Source organism: Danio rerio, chromosome 15, assembly GCF_049306965.1.
Source record: "Danio rerio strain Tuebingen ecotype United States chromosome 15, GRCz12tu, whole genome shotgun sequence".
Lineage (NCBI taxonomy): Eukaryota > Metazoa > Chordata > Actinopteri > Cypriniformes > Danionidae > Danio > Danio rerio.
The window spans coordinates 31,781,593-31,799,188 of NC_133190.1; the positions used below are offsets into that span (position 1 = coordinate 31,781,593).

Sequence of the window (17,596 nt, forward strand, 5' to 3'; positions counted from 1 at the left end):
GTTGTGATTGACCAGAATCAGAATTGATCAGAATCGCGTATTCAAGAGAGCTGTGTAACGATTTTGGTTAATGTGTAAATTACAACCTACATTTTCTCTGTGAGAAACAAAAATAAAGATCACAATGGGGTGTAAGTACACCAATCAAAAAAAATAAAATAAATAAATAAATATATATATATATATATATATATATATATATATATATATATATATATATATATATATATATATATATATATATATATATATATATATATATATATATATTTTTTTTTTTTTTTACGCTAAATGATGATTATTTCACTAATATTTTGAAATTAGATTTTTACAACTTATTTTAAACATTAATGTAGTCACTTTCATATAAAGATCACAATGGGGTGTAAGTACACCAATCAAAAAAAAATAAAATAAATAAGTATACATATATATATATATATATATATATATATATATATATATATATATATATATATATATATATATTTTTTTTTTTTTTTTTTTTACGCTAAATGATGATTATTTCACTAATATTTTGATATTTGATTTTTACAACTTATTTTAAACATTAATGTAGTCACTTTCATGCATTTAATATGACTTTAGTACTATAACTTTGTATATCACTTGTATATTTAATTTGTATATTTAATAAGTCTTGTCTCAGCTATATTCATATATGCGCAATTATCTTTAACTAATGCTGTAAAATATTGTGTACTGGCAGGTCATGGTACATGCATTGCCTTTGAACTGAAACCTTACTACACATTTCTGAGTGATTGTAAACTGTTTAATAGTATTTTATGTATTCTAGAGAATAGTTTTATGCTTATTATTGCAATTTGGGTGAAGCTTTACAGATCTAGGATAGGTGGGGTTAATCTAGGCCAGAGATGCCCAAACTTGGACCCGCAGGCCAAAGTTGGCCCATGATAACCTCTGATTTGGCCCACCGTCACATCTGAGAAGGGAGGGAGTTTGATAGGGATGGTTTAAACAGTGTCGGTTCAAATGTAACCCTTTGTTTGTTTTATTGTTAGAAGCTAAATTAAATTAAATGTTTCAATTAAAGGATGTAAATTAATCAGATTTTGATTAAATGTAAATAGTTTCACTCGACAATGCAGAGACGTGAGCAAATCAAGTCAAAGGTAGATTCTGCTTGACTAGTTTATTCAGCATTGAACTCCACTGTTATTGATTATGTTTTTATTGCTATAAGTAATCATTTAAAAAGTTATGCTGCATTAGATAAAACTATTTAAAGTAATGTTTTCTGTTACTTTGGAAATGTTATCAAATAAATTAAGAAATTACCCATTGCAACCTTAATGTAATATCGTTTAGTATATTTACATTCAGCCCACAGCTCATAATGACATTTGGTGTTTGGCCCTTTATATGAAAAAGTAAAGAAAAGAAAAGAGTACCCCTGATCTAGGGGCTCATTCACACATAATTTCCTTTCCCATACCATTGTGCTACTTTCTCATTGTTTTACAATGTAAACATGCACTTGACTGACGTGCATCTCTCATACTTTGAAGTGCAGAGTAAATGAGTGTTGTGTTTTATAGACACTGTGTCTATAATTCATGCAGCATTGATCATCAGTGTCAGTTCCAAAGTAGTAGACCAATCAGAAAAACTCTGAGGGGGAGCAAGTATTTTAAAGTTTTGTTTACAGGCTTGACAGACTTGTGCTCTATGTTTTGCTTTTTTAAACACATTCCTGAGTACTGAGTCTCATGCTTTTAGATGCTGAGACATGTTCTGTGTAAATGAGCCTTAAGACAACAGTGAAACCTACAGATGAGTTCCTTCCCTTTGTAACCTAACTTCTAGCATAATTCAACACTTATTTCTTTTAGATTTGATTTGATGTGCTCATGTAAACAGCTTCAGGCACTGCAATGCTGACTTGGTTGAGTTTGTTTGGATGTGGAACAAAGAACTCAATATATAATCAAAAAGGTCAAAAGGTCTCAAGATTGCAAAACTTTCGAAGCCTTTCCAACACTGAACACAACCCTTTGTCTTCTTCCTTCTTTGACCATCGTTCCTCCTTGCACGTCCTGATTTTGCAGTCAACATCAGTCCTGTTAAAAACATCAATCCTAATCCATATACTGTACATCTAAATCTAACTTTACCTATAAGTTATACTTAAAACTATCTGTGCAGATAGCCCTATGGGCAATGTGCCAACATATAGCGCAAATTGCACTTCAGGCATCCTGAGTTCAAGTCTCAGCTCAATGACCTCTCCCAATCCATTCTTTCTTCAACAACAAAAAAAAAGTAAAAAAAAAAAAAATGCCCCCAAAAATGATTCCTAATATCACAGGGAAATTATGTGTTTACATTGACAATGCTATTCTCATACTTTTATGATGATGACAGTTGAAATGTGAATGGAGACACTGACAACGAATCCATTTGCTGGATTTATTCAGAAGTCATGGTCTGGCAAGCTAAGGTCAACACAGGAGCTAACAGATATATACAGGCAATCCAGAGTCGTAGTCAAATATCAGGCAAGTGGTCGGAAGGCAAGTAGCAGACAATGTAAAAAACAATTAAAACAAAGCAAGGTTCAAACACGGAAGGCGAGGCAAGGAAAATGCGTCGTAATGTTCAAAATCAGTATAACAAGACTCAGCCAAGAGGTGTGCATTGTGCTGTGTATGTAATCAGTTCATGAGCAGCTCCCAGCCATGAGTGTGTGAAATCTACTGAATAAGAAACAGGTGCATGTGAGCGGTGCATGACTGGAACTTGTGGTTGTTTTGCTGGCAGATTTGTAGTTCTCCAGCGATCTGCATGGGCTAGATCGCTGGTGACTGGTGACTGAGAAGTATTGTTATTATAATCTATCATGTAAGCTAAACTTTTTTTATTATCATAATTCAGCAGATTTCACACTGGAAATTTAAAGAAAATTGAATTAAAATGTGTATTATTTCTGTTTAAGTTGCATTACCGAAGTGCAGCATAGCCATGTACACTCAATAATCACACTATCACCATCATGTAGAACTTTTTAGCACATTTTAAACCAGGATTACAAAGATGTATTGAAATCCCTGTCATGCTTGCCATTGTTACAGGACAGAGGGCAGATTTTTCATCACAAAACTAAAACTAAAATTCGATATGAGAGGGGCTTAATAAGGATAGACTATGACCCAATCAGACATTAGATGTGTGCAGACTCTGCCCTCATTTTCAAAAGTTGTAAACTCAGAATTTATAAACTAAACAAACTCCAAATTAAGCTCTTTCAAATGTCTCTGTTTTTGTCGGCGCAATAGCCTAGTGGTTAGCGCGCCGACATATGGTGCAATAGCACGTCCCCTATCTCTCTCCTACTTTGCTTCCTGTCTCAATACTGTCCCATCTAATAAAGGCAAAAAGGCCAAAAACAAATCTAAAAAATAAAAAATGTCTCTGTTTTCAAGTGAAAAAAGTATCCTGAACAGTGTGAATGCCATGCGTAATCACATCAACATCAATGTGTTTTAACATATACAAGCACTAGTCTAAACATAGAAACAGTGTGTGTGTGTGTGTGTGTGTGTGTGTGTGTGTGTGTGTGTGTGTGTGTGTGTGTGTGTGTGTGTGTGTGTGTGTGTGTGTGTGTGTGTGTGTGTGTGTGTGTGTGTGTGTGTGTGTTAGGGCAGAGAGGCACAGTACAGGCTAAGCGATGAGGATGTCAGTCAAACAAGATTAAAAAAATTATGTTATTCTGTAAATGTATTTGTGTAGCAAAGCACTTCTTATAGTCAACACTGTAGAGCAGCAAAAAAGATTAATCTAAATAAAGAGCTGGACATGTCTGATGAGTCATTATAAACGTGAAAAAGAACTGAACTCTGAGTAGTGAGTAGTGACCGCAGAGAAAACTTCTCTCAGCCCAGATAGTGTGCTCAGAGCTGAAGTGAGATTGTCGTAACTGCTGTTATACTGTATACACACTTGTATGTGAAAATGCTCATCTAGGTTTAGTCAAAAACAGTATCTTTAAAAAATGTATGTTTGGTAGAGTTCATCAGTGCAGGAGGTCTTAGAGAGAAAGACTATCAAGACTACCATAATCAATCAAATTATTAAGGAGCACACACACACACACAAAAAAAAATGGATGGATGGATGGATGGATGGATGGATGGATGGATGGATGGATGGATGGATAGATAGATAGATAGATAGATAGATAGATAGATAGATAGATAGATAGATAGATAGATAGATAGATAGATAGATAGATAGATAGATAGATAGATAGATAGATAGATAGATAGATAGATAGATAGATAGATAGATGATAGAAGTTGTTAAAAAGTTAAAAGTTTTTAGAAGTATTAAGATTTATAGCTAGTAAAAAATGAATCGAGTCTTCCTTGCTGGTGGCAAAGCACAAACCCATACAGTGGCTTCAGTACCAAGAACCAAATCATAACATTGGTGAATAATTACACGCCCAATAAATACACACAGCAGTAGTCAACACTTTGATGGCTAGCAAAACAGCTGCTTTGAGCAAGAATTTGCAGTCATCTGTTTGCACACATACAGTAGCTTGACAAATAATTGACTGCACCAGAAGCTTTCATTAAATCAAATATAAAACACAAAACTTTATACATGAGTGACCATGGATCACAAAACCATTGAGGGTCCATTATTTTTAAATTAAGATTTTTTTTAACATCTGAAAGCTGAATAAATGCGCTTTCTGTTGATGCATTATTTTATACAATATTTTGAACAAAATACAACAATTAAAAAATATACAATCCAAGGATGCAAAAAAATCTAAATTTAAAAAATATATATACAGGGTTCCCACACTGCTTGAAAGTACTTATAAGTACTTGAATTTCAGACATATGGATTGAAGGAGTGGAAAATACTTAAAAACAAACACAGGTCCTTGAAAGTGCTTAAAAATTGAAATAAGATTTGTTTATGGTTTTATTTCAACAAATGTACCTTGCAATTATAAGGATCTTTCTGCGTTCTGAAAGTTTTTGCATTCCATAGCAAACAGTATGTGTGTTTTTTAAATAAAAACTCTTAAAATGTTAACAACTTATAAAAAATCACATAATGTAAATAAATTGTCATTTAATAAGAATATGTCAATAACCTAATTTTGACAAAAAATGTCAGATAGAACCTTATAATTCTAAGGTGACAAATTGTCAAAACGGAACATAACTGACAATAACTGACAAAGTCTTAAATTAAAAATCCTAAATTTAAATCTTGTTCAATAAAATTGACAAATACTGCACAATTTATTAATAATTTTGGAAACTGCATTTAAATATTACCAGTATTGAATTTGACATCGAATTGACATTATTAATGTAATTACAGTGAAGTACAGTGAAGACTTTCATGGCGCTACATACTGAATGCTGGGATATCCTTACAAAGATGCTTTATTTAAAACTGATGGTGCTTTAAAAAGAATCCGCTGTTCATGAAAGTGTGCGAACCCTGTATATATTAATCACCTTAAAAGTGTCTAAATTAAGTCCTTTAACCACATTACTTTTAAGTTGATGTATTTTTGATGTATTTACAGTACATTTTCTGAATATCTTCATGGAACATGATCTTTATTTAATATCCTAATGATTTTTGGACAGGGTTACATATGGTACCATAATGAAGACAAGCTTTTCATTCATGTAAAAATACATGCGAGGGACAATGATGTGTGCCAATCAATCTATAACATAAATCTGTAAAATATGTTAAAACAGATAAATCATGATCACGTAAGGCAAAAGCATCTGAAGTGAACACTTTAATCATAATATTATCTTATTCAGAGTAAACTAAATATTGGATTACTGATATCCATTTGAACGTCACCAATGAGAAGCATCTAACCCAGACTAAATATAAATCTAAAATGAACATAAACTGTGAACTACTTCTTCAAGTCATAATAGGGTTCTGCATTTGAGTGTGAACGACGATGATGTTGTGCTCTCAGTTCCTCAAGGTTATGCAGCTCAACATGTCTCAGCTTTGGCTTGACTCTGTTGACTTTGTAAAGCGAGTTGCCCTTGGATCTACGGCAGGTTAAACATTAACCTGTCTGCATTTGTTCAGTCCCACCTGCATCTGTTACGCTGCGTCTGATAGTAGGAATATCCGTATGGGGCATATATTTACAACAAAAATCATGTGTTTGTGGTCTGCCGTCTCTTAACTCGAGGTAAGAGATTAGAATGATTGTGCGCATTTACCAAGAATAAGGGCTGTTTTTATTTTAAGGCCTTCGGGTGTAGTCTAAGAAGTATGCTTTAAATATGTTGCGTTTCTTAGATAACTAATATTTAAGCCCTAATGGCTACACAGACCATTGATTAAATGTCGTTGTATTGGTTCAGAGAGTTTGATTTAGAGTGAGGAAGTGTTGTGGTTTAAGTGTGCATGGAGAACGAGCCTTTTAATGCCGTTCAGCATACGTTGAGGATTTCTCAGTTTGTCACGTTCTATTTATACAGTACTATAGCTCTTTAGATGTGCAGTAGATTGTAGACACGTCATTTGCTGAGTTGATACAATCAGGCTAAAGTGTAAGTAAGCTTGCATGAGAGAGTTTACACGAGAAAGTGTTTAGAATGGTTTAAAAAGCATCAATAAACATTGATTGGGGGATTATCTAAAATAATCAAAGCTGGAATGCAGTGGTTTCCAACCTAGGGTCTCTTATGGGGATGCTACACTCAAAAAGTTTTTTTGCTGCTTAATAAACTATAAACTTTAAACTACTTATTTATAATGAGCTGAATCAACTCAATTTGTGAGGGGTTGTTGTCAATAACTTAATTGTTTTATGTTCAATCAACTTCAATTTGTGAAAACAATTAATTTAACTTAACTATGAGTTTTACATGCTGGAATTTAGTAACATTTAAAGCAATATTTTTTGCTGGACTAGCTTGTCGGGTGGTCATCATAGTCACACATTTTAATGTACTAAAACATTTCCTAATGATTTTGAATAAAGAAATATTTAATAATATATATTTATACATATCAATTTTGGAATACAAATGTATCGCATCACATATCATTAAGGAAAAAAAGAATCTGTTAAAAAGAAACTGGTCTGCACATTTAACTTTCCTGTGAGAATTTGGCCACTTGAATAATAAAAAATGTAAACACAATAATAAAAATAATAATAATAATATAGAATTCCGGATTTTTCTAGCCTCTCTTTTAAAAATTCATGGATAACAACAATGGCCTAATTAGTATTAAAGTTTAATTTTATTAGCTTCAAAATTAACTTTTGGTGCTTCACATCTTCTCATTCATTCATTTTCTTTTCGCTTTAGTCTCTTTATTAATCTGGGGTCGCCACAGTGGAATGAACCGCCAACTTATCCAGCATATGTTTAATGCAGCGGATGCCCCTACAGCTGCAACCCATCACTGGGAGACATCCATACACACTCATTCACACACATACACTTCGGACAATTTAGCTTACCCATTTCACCTATACCACATGTTTTTCGACTTGTGGGGGAAACCGGAGCACCCGGAGGAAACCCACGGTAACACAAAAATGCCAACACAAAAATGGCATTTTTGCCACACAAAAATGCCAACTAACCCAGCCAGAGCTCGAACCAAGGACCTTCTTGCTGTGAGGCGATTGTGCTACTCACTGTGCCATCGTACTGCCTATAAGAATTACAAGAAACACTTAAATAAATAGATATTGGATTGATAAATAAAAGAAAAGACAGCATTGATTGATTGATTGATTGAATGATTGATTGATTGATTGATTGATTGATTGATTGTTTGTTTGTTTGTTTGTTTGTTTGTTTGATTGATTGATTGATTGATTGATTGATTGATTGATTGTTTGTTTGTTTGTTTGTTTGTTTGATTGATTGATTGATTGATTGATTGATTGATTGATTGATTGATTGATTGATTGATTGATTGATTGATTGATTGATTGATTGATTGATTGATTGATTGATTGATTGATTGATTGATTGATTGATTGATTGATTCATTCATTGATTGATTCATTCATTCATTCATTCATTCATTCATTCATTCATTCACAGATGTAAACTCAGCACAAAATCTTAGAGAGACTGACATCTAAATATTTTAGTTTGTTATCATCTAAATACAACTTCTATCTAACCTCTAACCTCAATGTATCTTAACTTACCTCAATGTGTTTCTCTTCCAGTCGGCAGAGTTCTTCGACATGCTGGAAAGGATGCAGGTAAGGCTTGGTCTATCAATATGGTTATCTCATAAACGCAGGACTTTCATTAGAACAAGATTCGTCTAATAACAATAATCCTCCAGTAACTTTGTACTTTAGCTGAAAAGCATTTTACTGAGTAATATTATATTACTCAAGGGCAAAAAAAAAAAGCATGTCATGATTTTTATATTATTACTAATAATATAAAAATCATGACCTGCTTTTTTTTGCCCTTGAGTGCTACCTAAGTGTACTGACTCTCCAGTTACTCTGAATGAGTAATTACACATTTCAGCTCACTTCAGCACTCATTGATTTAGCCAGCACTTTTCTCTGTGGTGGGTCTTTGCTTTGAATAGGACACACTGACCTGCTATAAAACAGAAGCGTGATTGTGTTGTTTTCATTGTGTATGCATGCATGTGGCGGTGGGTGTGTTTGTGTGTGTGATGGGTAGCAGGTTGCTCTGGATCAGCTGATCAATACTATGTTAAGGCAGGAGTGTGTTTTTTTTCAAACGTCTGGTATTAAACTTCATGTCCAGATCTCTGTATGAGCAACAGATCGATGAGAAGGCTCATGTCTCGCTCGCATGGATCATGTGCACTTGTGATGGTCTTAATCAGAGCTGAACGAGTTTAGATGTGCATGTGCACTATCCAGGGAAAATAATATTATGTTATTTCTTAGTTTAACTGCATTCGTTCATAAATTGCCTAAGAAAACAGTTTAATTCAAGTTTATTTCAAATACATATTTATTATTATTATTATTATTATTGTTGTTGTTGATTTTATTGTTGTTGTTGTTGTTGTTGTTGTTGTTGTTGTTGTTGTTGTTGTTGTTGTTGTTGTTGTTGTTTAATAGAGCATGCTAATTTGAATTTAATTCCAAATATTTATTATTATTATTATTATTATTATTATTATTTTAAATAGAGCATGCTAATTTTTATTTAATTTTTATTTTATTCCAAATATTTATTATTATTATTATTATTTATTTATTTTTATTTTATTTATTATTATTATTATTATTATTATTATTATTATTATTATTATTATTATTGAACTTTATTATTGTTTTAGTTTATTAAATCAAATTTATTGTAGATTACATATAATAATAATAATAATAATTATTATTATTATCATTGTTTAATAGAGCATACTAATTCCTTTAATTTATTGTAATTTACATATAATTATTATTATTATTATTATCATTGTTGAACAGTGCATGCTAATTAATTTTATTTATTGTACTTTACGTATAATATAATATAATATAATATAATATAATATAATATAATTATTATTATTATTATTATTATTATCATTAATAACATTAATTAATAGAGTAGGCAAATTTCACTTAATTCAAATTTTATATTGTAATTTTTTAATTGTTATTATATTATATTATATTATATTATATTATATTATATTATATTATATTATATTATATTATATTATATTATATTTTATATAGTTTATATTTTGAGATTTTACTGTATTTATTTAGGGGGGGGGGGGGGTACATCATCAGCAATATTTATCATAACAACTATTTCCTAGTTTTGATTATTATTGCTACAATAAGTTAAAAAACCTACTGTCATTACTCCGTGTAAAGATTTTTTTTTCTTTCTTCTATAACAATGTCACACAGGACAGTACTTTTATTTAACAGCTAAACTAATAACATTGAAAATGGTCTATTATACAGCAATATTGTTGTTAAATATCATCCACAGTTTGTTTAACGTGTGACCCTGTTAAAGGAAACTGTATCATCTGTGACCCAGTGTTCAGACATACTGATTTACAACAGAGGGAACTAAGAATGGAAACGAGACACAGATTTATCCTCATTACACCTAAGAGCTGAACATTTAACTGTACATGTTTCCAGCTGAACAAAACGTTCTGTCTTTATTAAGCAACAGCTGTTTTCTGGACTTGTTGAGACGGTTAACCATGGTGACCACAGTTCCTGATTAAATAACCTGATATAAGCCACCATAGTCATTAAAAAATTAATTACAACAGTTTAAAATGGAAAAAGGACTAAATGTTTCTGAAGACTTTGACTGTAAACAGACCTGCATTATTTGAGGAGCTGGTTTTTCTTCTCAGTGTCCATCGTGGTTACGGGTTTGTCATTTATTTTCTTCCTCTCTTCACTTTCTTCTGCTTTCCTGGACACGTCAGATTCCTAAAACAGAGGAGACTAAGAAATACAAGGTTTGGCTGGTCTTCGGAATGTGTATATTGTGTCTGTAAGTGATGGGGGTATGCGATGTTATCATCTCGATAAAATGGGCTTGTTAATCATGAATACCATGCAGTTAAAGATATTTCAGTCTTTGTATTGTTACCTTGGCTAGTTTAAAGGCTCATATATTCTTTTTAAAAAAGGTAACACTTTAATTAAGGGACCAATTCTCCTGGCTAGTGAGATCCCAATACATTATGTTAGCTGACCAATCAGAGCCTCTTGAGGGCGGGCTTTTTGGAGGAACTAAGAAATATGACAGTCGTTTTCATGTTAGCTGAGTAGCTATATATATTCAAAGTAAGATTTATGAAAAAAATTACTTGATTTTCTATAAAAATGAATCATGAGCACACATTGCTTTGCATCTTATAAACACAACCAAGCCTTAAAAATACATTGTAGATCACCCCTTCAACATACTGGCTTTTTTCAATGATTTTTATTTCTTTTCATCAATAATTTAACAGTACCATCAGTTCACACATTTTAACAGCCTTTCAACATCCCCTTTCCCCTCTCCTCCCCTCCACAACAGTGGCAGTTACAGTAATTAGTAGGTGCTATCATAAATTCAATAAACACAGATGAATAATATAAACTCAATAAATAAAAAAGCACACATACAAAAAATAATAATAGTGAAAAACAATAATAATAGCGAAAAAATAAATAAAATTAGATAAATTACATTTTTTACTGTGCTTCTCACCACAGTGACCTTATTCATCCTCCAAAAATGCCAAATATCTTTCCCTTCTTCTCTGATAAACATCCAATTTATCAAGTCAGACCTGTAGCCAGGGGGGGTTGGGTGGTTCGAAAGACCCCCACCCCCCAACTAACAATGGCTATATTTTGGCCCCTATATGATCTATTTTGAGACATTTTTAACAGTATGCCATCATAAACTGAAACAAAATAGCCAATAGAAGAAGGCTTTAAGACTAATTTAATTATTAATTATTATTTAAATGGCAAATTCTGACTGAGGAATTAGCTGGGCAGTTTGTTATTTGTCTATAGGCCACAGTTTTTAAAGTTTTAACAGATTGCTATATTTTGTTTTTAATGATGGATGATAATACATTAGCAAGTATTTTTTTCATATTTCTTTGTTAAAAATTCACTTAAAATTGTAATCTCATTGTGTTATTTATAAAACTGCAATAATGTAATACACATTTGCAAATAAATAATTTTTTTTGTAAACTAAATAGTATAGTAAGCGCTTTGACAAAAATGTAGAAAGAATTTTTGTTGCATAAAAAAGTGTGGCAATGATAACCATCCGACAAGCTAATCCAGCAAAAATGAGTGCTTAAAATTTCACTAAAATGCAGTATTTGAACTTCATAATTTAATAGGAAATGAGGCGAATAACTGCGAAAAGGTCCACTTTTTGAGAAAAAAGACCCACCCCTTTTAATAGGCTAGCTAAGGGCCTGCAAGTAATCTAGATGTAATTTTTTCATTTGCTGCCACCTTCACCAATTCTGTAACCCATTCTTGAAATGATGGTGGACCTGCTGAACGCCATCTCCTCATAATGATTTGTCTTCCAATCATAATACTTACTTTAAATCCACTCAGACATCTTCACAGAAGACCCCAACATGAACAGATCTCCCAATATATATATTCCAGGACAAAACATTCTGGCTTTTTATTGGTACTTTTAAAGTACATAATGTGTATGATTTTAATTAATAGCTTAAGGTTTGTTTCACTCAAAAATTAATTCAGTGTCATTAATTATTCACTCTTGTGTCATTGCATATTTTCGTTCATCTTTGAAACACAAATTATGCTATTTTAGATGAAATCCGAGAGTTCTGTCATCCTCCATCAGCAGTCCCAGGACGTTCAAAGTCTAGAAAAGGAACCAAAAACATTGTCAAAACATTTGCTCCAATCAGATTGTTTTATGCAAATACTAGTGCAGATGCTAGCAAAAGCAGAGAATAGCAGTCTATCTAAATGATGTTCATTCATCAAAAGCTTATTTTCACAGTTGGTAATCAGTAGGGCTAGACAGAATCTGCAGACTTTTTTTGCTATTTCTGCGCAGAATACTGTAAAAAAATCTGCGGATTTATGCATAATAATTTTGGGTGTATCTTAACAAAAACGTAATATGTAAAAAAAAATCCACCTATTTGATAAACAAAGCAAGTCTCTCATATAACATATCTACCATATATCTGTATTGTAAGTAAATCAAATGAACGTTATAATATTAGTATTACTGAAATAATAATAAAAAAACTGAATAAAAATAAATGTACACACAACTAAATAAATAGATTCAACGATGGGCTGAATATATGCAGATTTCTGCACGTGCAGATTCCGTGTGGACCTAGTAATCATCCAGTGATTTATGATCAATCTTTATATAAACTTTTTATACTGCTGGGCCTTTTTGTGTTCTGATTCAAGCTGGATGTGATTGGCTGTCGTCACTATGACAATTGCGTTATTGTGAGCTTTATTCACACTTTCCATCAAGCGTTGACTGTTGACTGTGCACACGCTGATTTTTTATTACACTCTTATTTACAACATAGGCTCATTCTGAAAACCTAGCCCTATATACACTTCTGGAGAATGCGAATTATGTAGCCAGAAATACGTGTGGCTGCATTTCGTCTTTAAAATGAACGCTACGGGGCAGTAGAACGCCGTTCCTTTTCTCGCTTACCAGCTGACTGCTTACCTGTTGTAAATGAGGGCGATGCCAATCCTCTTATGCACCACCAGAGGGAGCCATCGCCCGAATTCTAATCCGACTCACAGACTCAAATTCCCATAAGCCCTGTTACCTGGCACTGATTGCGGTCCAGGTGCCTCTCATCAGCCCAGCGTTTATATACCACACTCACGCTCTGGTTCTTTGCGAAGTCTTGATTTGCCCTGCTATCATTTCTGAGCGTTCTATATTCACATTCCGGACTGATCTGTGCTTCTGACCCCTTTGCTCGACTCTACGATTAAGAAAGACATCTGCCTGCCCCTGATCTCCAGCCTGTTGTTCTGACTAAGTAAGATATCTGCCTGCCTTTGAACTTTTGCCTGTCCCTCGTTTTGACTCCTGGATTGCCCTGTGTTATTGTTTGTATGTGTGCTTTTAATAAAGCTTGCAAATGAATTCAATGCCTTCTGACTCATCACAACATTACCTCTATATGCACGGCTTTTTCACTGTTACCAGTTTGTCCGGTAGCTCGACACATTTGTCGGCGGTCAGTGAGTCAATCGACAGCGACCTCTGGTGGATTTACGTGAGAATAGCACTCGCGAGAGAAGTTTGAGATCTGAAAAGGTGTACACAGCGGCCTCTGGTGGATTCGCGAAAACAAAAACTGCAAAAAAAGTACCTCCTGGGATGTATTTTACGCTCTCCAGACATGTATATAGGGGTAAGTAATCAGAATGAGCCTGGGTTGCTAATTTATGTGACATTGCTTAACTGTATGATATGAATAAATAAAACAAAAACCCATACAACTTCATAGTTGAATTGGGTCATTCTAACTGCATTTGAATGTTTTTATTAGTTTTTTACTAAATGAGTAACATACTCAATGTCAGTTGACATTGTTAAAACAACAATTACCATATTATCGTAGACGATAAACATCGCAGCCCCTATAGTAAGTGCATGTGTGTGAGTGGAAGAGTTGTGTATGTTTAGTAACTTCTTCTTCACAGTTCTTTCTTCTCCTTCATAAAATCATTCTAATAAATTTCAGCTGTTCTGGAGTTTTACAACATCAGTCAACTCTGAAGTATTTATTTTACAATGAGTGATGTAAAGGTCAGTGTTGATGGCCTCTAGATGTTACCAAAGAGTCCAAATGGAAATCCATATACACGTTATTTGAGTATAAAGGAATATGGGCAGAGGATACATAATCAGATGCTCTTTGTTGCATGTGCTGTTTATTTAGTTTTATTTGATCAGTCATATATTGTGTTGCAGATCTTATTCCTCTCTCCTGCTCCTAGGATGTTTTCATCCCAGTAAACAGACTGTGATATATGCGGTTTGCTCTGCAGTATTATCCGATGATCAGATTTCTTGTTCTCTCCTACAGGATGACTATATCCCGTACCCCCGGATTGAGGATGTGAGTCTAAGCGCACACACATGGAAACACACAACAGTTTAAATTAAACATCAAAAATCAAGCCTAGCTCTTTGCAGTGTATATTATTATGTTCTTGTATTAGCGATTTAGCACAAGAGAGTTTCCATCATGCTCAAGTGTTTTAGGACTAAAAGGAACAGATTGTCTCCGTTTATTATCCAGCTCTCTGGAATACTTGATTCTGATTGGTCAATCACTGTGTTTGTATAATGATTGCTTTCCCTGGCAACAAATCTGATATTGTGCTCTTTATTTTTTCATATTTCAGAATTGACTTTAATTAATAGCATAGCTTTTGTTCTATCTATCTATCTATCTATGTATCTATCTATCTATCTATCTATCTATCTATCTATCTATCTATCTATCTATCTATCTATCTATCTATCTATCTATCTATCTATCTATCTGTCTATCTGTCTATCTGTCTGTCTGTCTGTCTGTCTGTCTGTCTGTCTGTCTGTCTGTCTGTCTGTCTGTCTGTCTCTGTCTGTCTGTCTGTCTGCCTGCCTGCCTGCCTGTCTTTCTGTCTGTCTGTCTGTCTGTCTGCAATACATCTATTTTAAAATACTTCCAATAATTCTATAATGTATCTTATTAAAATGCATTTAATTTATTTGAATATAATTAATGTATTTGTACAAAATTCCTTTAATTAACACCTTTAATAAATAAACAAATATAATGTTACATAACATCATTGTCATTTGTTACACATACACATATATGTCATTGCTAACAAGACTAATTTAATCTACTAAAGAATATTATTTTCATATTAAACAAAAATGTTTGATAAATGTTTAAAAAAAAATTTTAATGATATTAAATGTTTCTTCAGCCCCAAATCAGCATATTAAATTGATTATTATAATTAATAATTATCATAACTTGATTTGAAGGATTCCGTGACATTGAAGCTTACATACCATTTTAAATGTAAAATATATTGAAAATAATAAAATTTAATAACAAAATAATAAAATATTTTTTAATATAAAATAGCAAAATATTTTTCATTTTATATTGAGCATGAGAAGGTAAAAGAACAGTTATGCATGTATTTTTATAATGTTAGATCTATATAATCCTATATAAGTTGCTGATCTGTAAGGTTTGAGCATGTTTTAATGATTGAAGATGTTACAGTTTTTGTCCACTGGTTTGACTCTTTTGCTGAAACAGAAATTACATTCTCAAAATTTTAAGATCATTTGGCAAAACAGGGTTACAGTTTAGCACAACACTGTAGCTCATTTGCAAAAGCTCATACCTTTCCCTAAACAGTTCACTCATGTGTCAAAACTAAATTTCCTTCTCATTTAAACAGTCAGTGCCCCCAAAATGCTTCGTCCCTTTAGCATTGTGTAAGCACTGCAAGTCAAATGGTTTAGATGTTTTGTCATTATGGCAAAGGACCACTAAAATATCCCTCATGTCCACCTTACAGTCTTAGCCCAGTCCTTCATTGACAATGGTTACTGTACTGTTTTTGTCCAGCTAACAGAATACAATTGTGTATAAAACTGAACAAAAGAAATAGGATTTATGGTAAGAGTAGCCTCCAAGGTTTGAAGTTACACTCTGCACTCATACTGCCAAGGAAATGGTAACTCCTTTTTTTATTGTAATGATCAACGACACACAAAGTAACTTGAGTAATATATCAGAGCAAAAAGAATAAATAACTGTAATAAATAGTAATCAAATGTTCCAAGGATTCACCTACTGTATGGTATTCATGGTGTTATGGTCTTGACTAATTTTGACAATTGAACAGACTATTGTGCATGTAATAACATACAGTATACAATGAAATGACGCTGACACATTTTGGTGAAAACAACTATTAGACTGAGAAGTTTAGATCAGCAAGATATATTCACTTGGAAATTTTGCTAAATGTAGGCTATCTTGATCATTTGCAAAGATGTACGTATACATTTGCAATTTGATGGAATTAATGAGAATTTCAAATCTGTTGTGAACAATTGCCAAGTGGTTTGGCGGTTTGTCCATATTGTTTTGAGAATGTAATTTCTGTTTTAAGAAATGAGCAAAAACCAATGGAGAACAACTGTAAATAGTGTTATTGAGTTGCTGATGCTTTAATTCATCATATTCACTGTCTAGGTGCTGGAGAAGGGTGGTCCATACCCTCAAGTTATTTTACCTCAGTTTGGGGGGTACTGGATTGAGGACCCAGAGGCTCCAGTTGGGACGCCTACATCCTCAGACAGCAGCTTCTGTGAGGAGGAGAATGATGATCTGAGTCCCAGTGGAGGAGGAGGTGGAGGAGGATTCGGATACAGGATGGAGTGTAACAGCACGTCACGAGCCTATCGCAAACACTTTCTTGGAAAGGTGAGGTTGCATTTGTTAGTGCTTAAAGTAGATTCATCTTCTATGATTTAAAGGAACTGTTCACTGAAAATTGAAAATTGTGTTTGTCAGTTACGCCCCCTTCAGTTATTTTAAAGCAGTTTGACTTTCTTCTGTTCAAGAAAAATGAAGTTATTTTGAAGAAAGCTGGAATACTGTAAATATTACCTTTCATTGTATTTGTTTTTCCTACTGTGGAAGTCAGTGGATACAGGGTTTCCAGCTTACTTCAAAAATATCTTCTTTTGTGTTGAAGCTCATAATAAATAGTAAGTAAATGTTCTAATCCAATCCTTCAAATGCTCTATATTACAAATTCATTTTACTTTTACTTGATAATAAATCAAGAAAACAATTTTGACATTCACTGTTTAAATGCTTATTTTTCAACAACACACTTGAATATTAATAAAAAAAAAACAAAAAAATAAAAATAAATAAATAACATGCATAGATAAATCATGTATTTACCTATTATTATTATTATTATTATTATTATTATTAT

General features: G+C 32.8%; 1 protein-coding gene across 50 annotated transcripts in view; it reads left to right on the forward strand.

Moving 5' to 3' along the window:
* The window catches only part of rap1gap2a (RAP1 GTPase activating protein 2a), a 148,332-nt gene that overhangs the window by 103,666 nt on the left and 27,070 nt on the right, over nt 1-17,596 (forward strand). For 24 of the 50 annotated variants that reach the window (XM_073923113.1, XM_073923101.1, XM_073923119.1 and 21 more), the window contains 3 exons: nt 8,258-8,293; nt 14,656-14,688; nt 16,843-17,073. In XM_073923113.1, coding sequence (XP_073779214.1) covers nt 8,258-8,293; nt 14,656-14,688; nt 16,843-17,073 — 300 coding nt within the window. Of the gene's footprint in view, nt 1-6,017; nt 6,245-8,257; nt 8,294-10,491; nt 10,525-14,655; nt 14,689-16,842; nt 17,074-17,596 lie in introns of those variants that run through there. The other 26 variants (XM_068213565.2, XM_073923128.1, XM_021481427.3 and 23 more) reach the window with 4 other exon arrangements.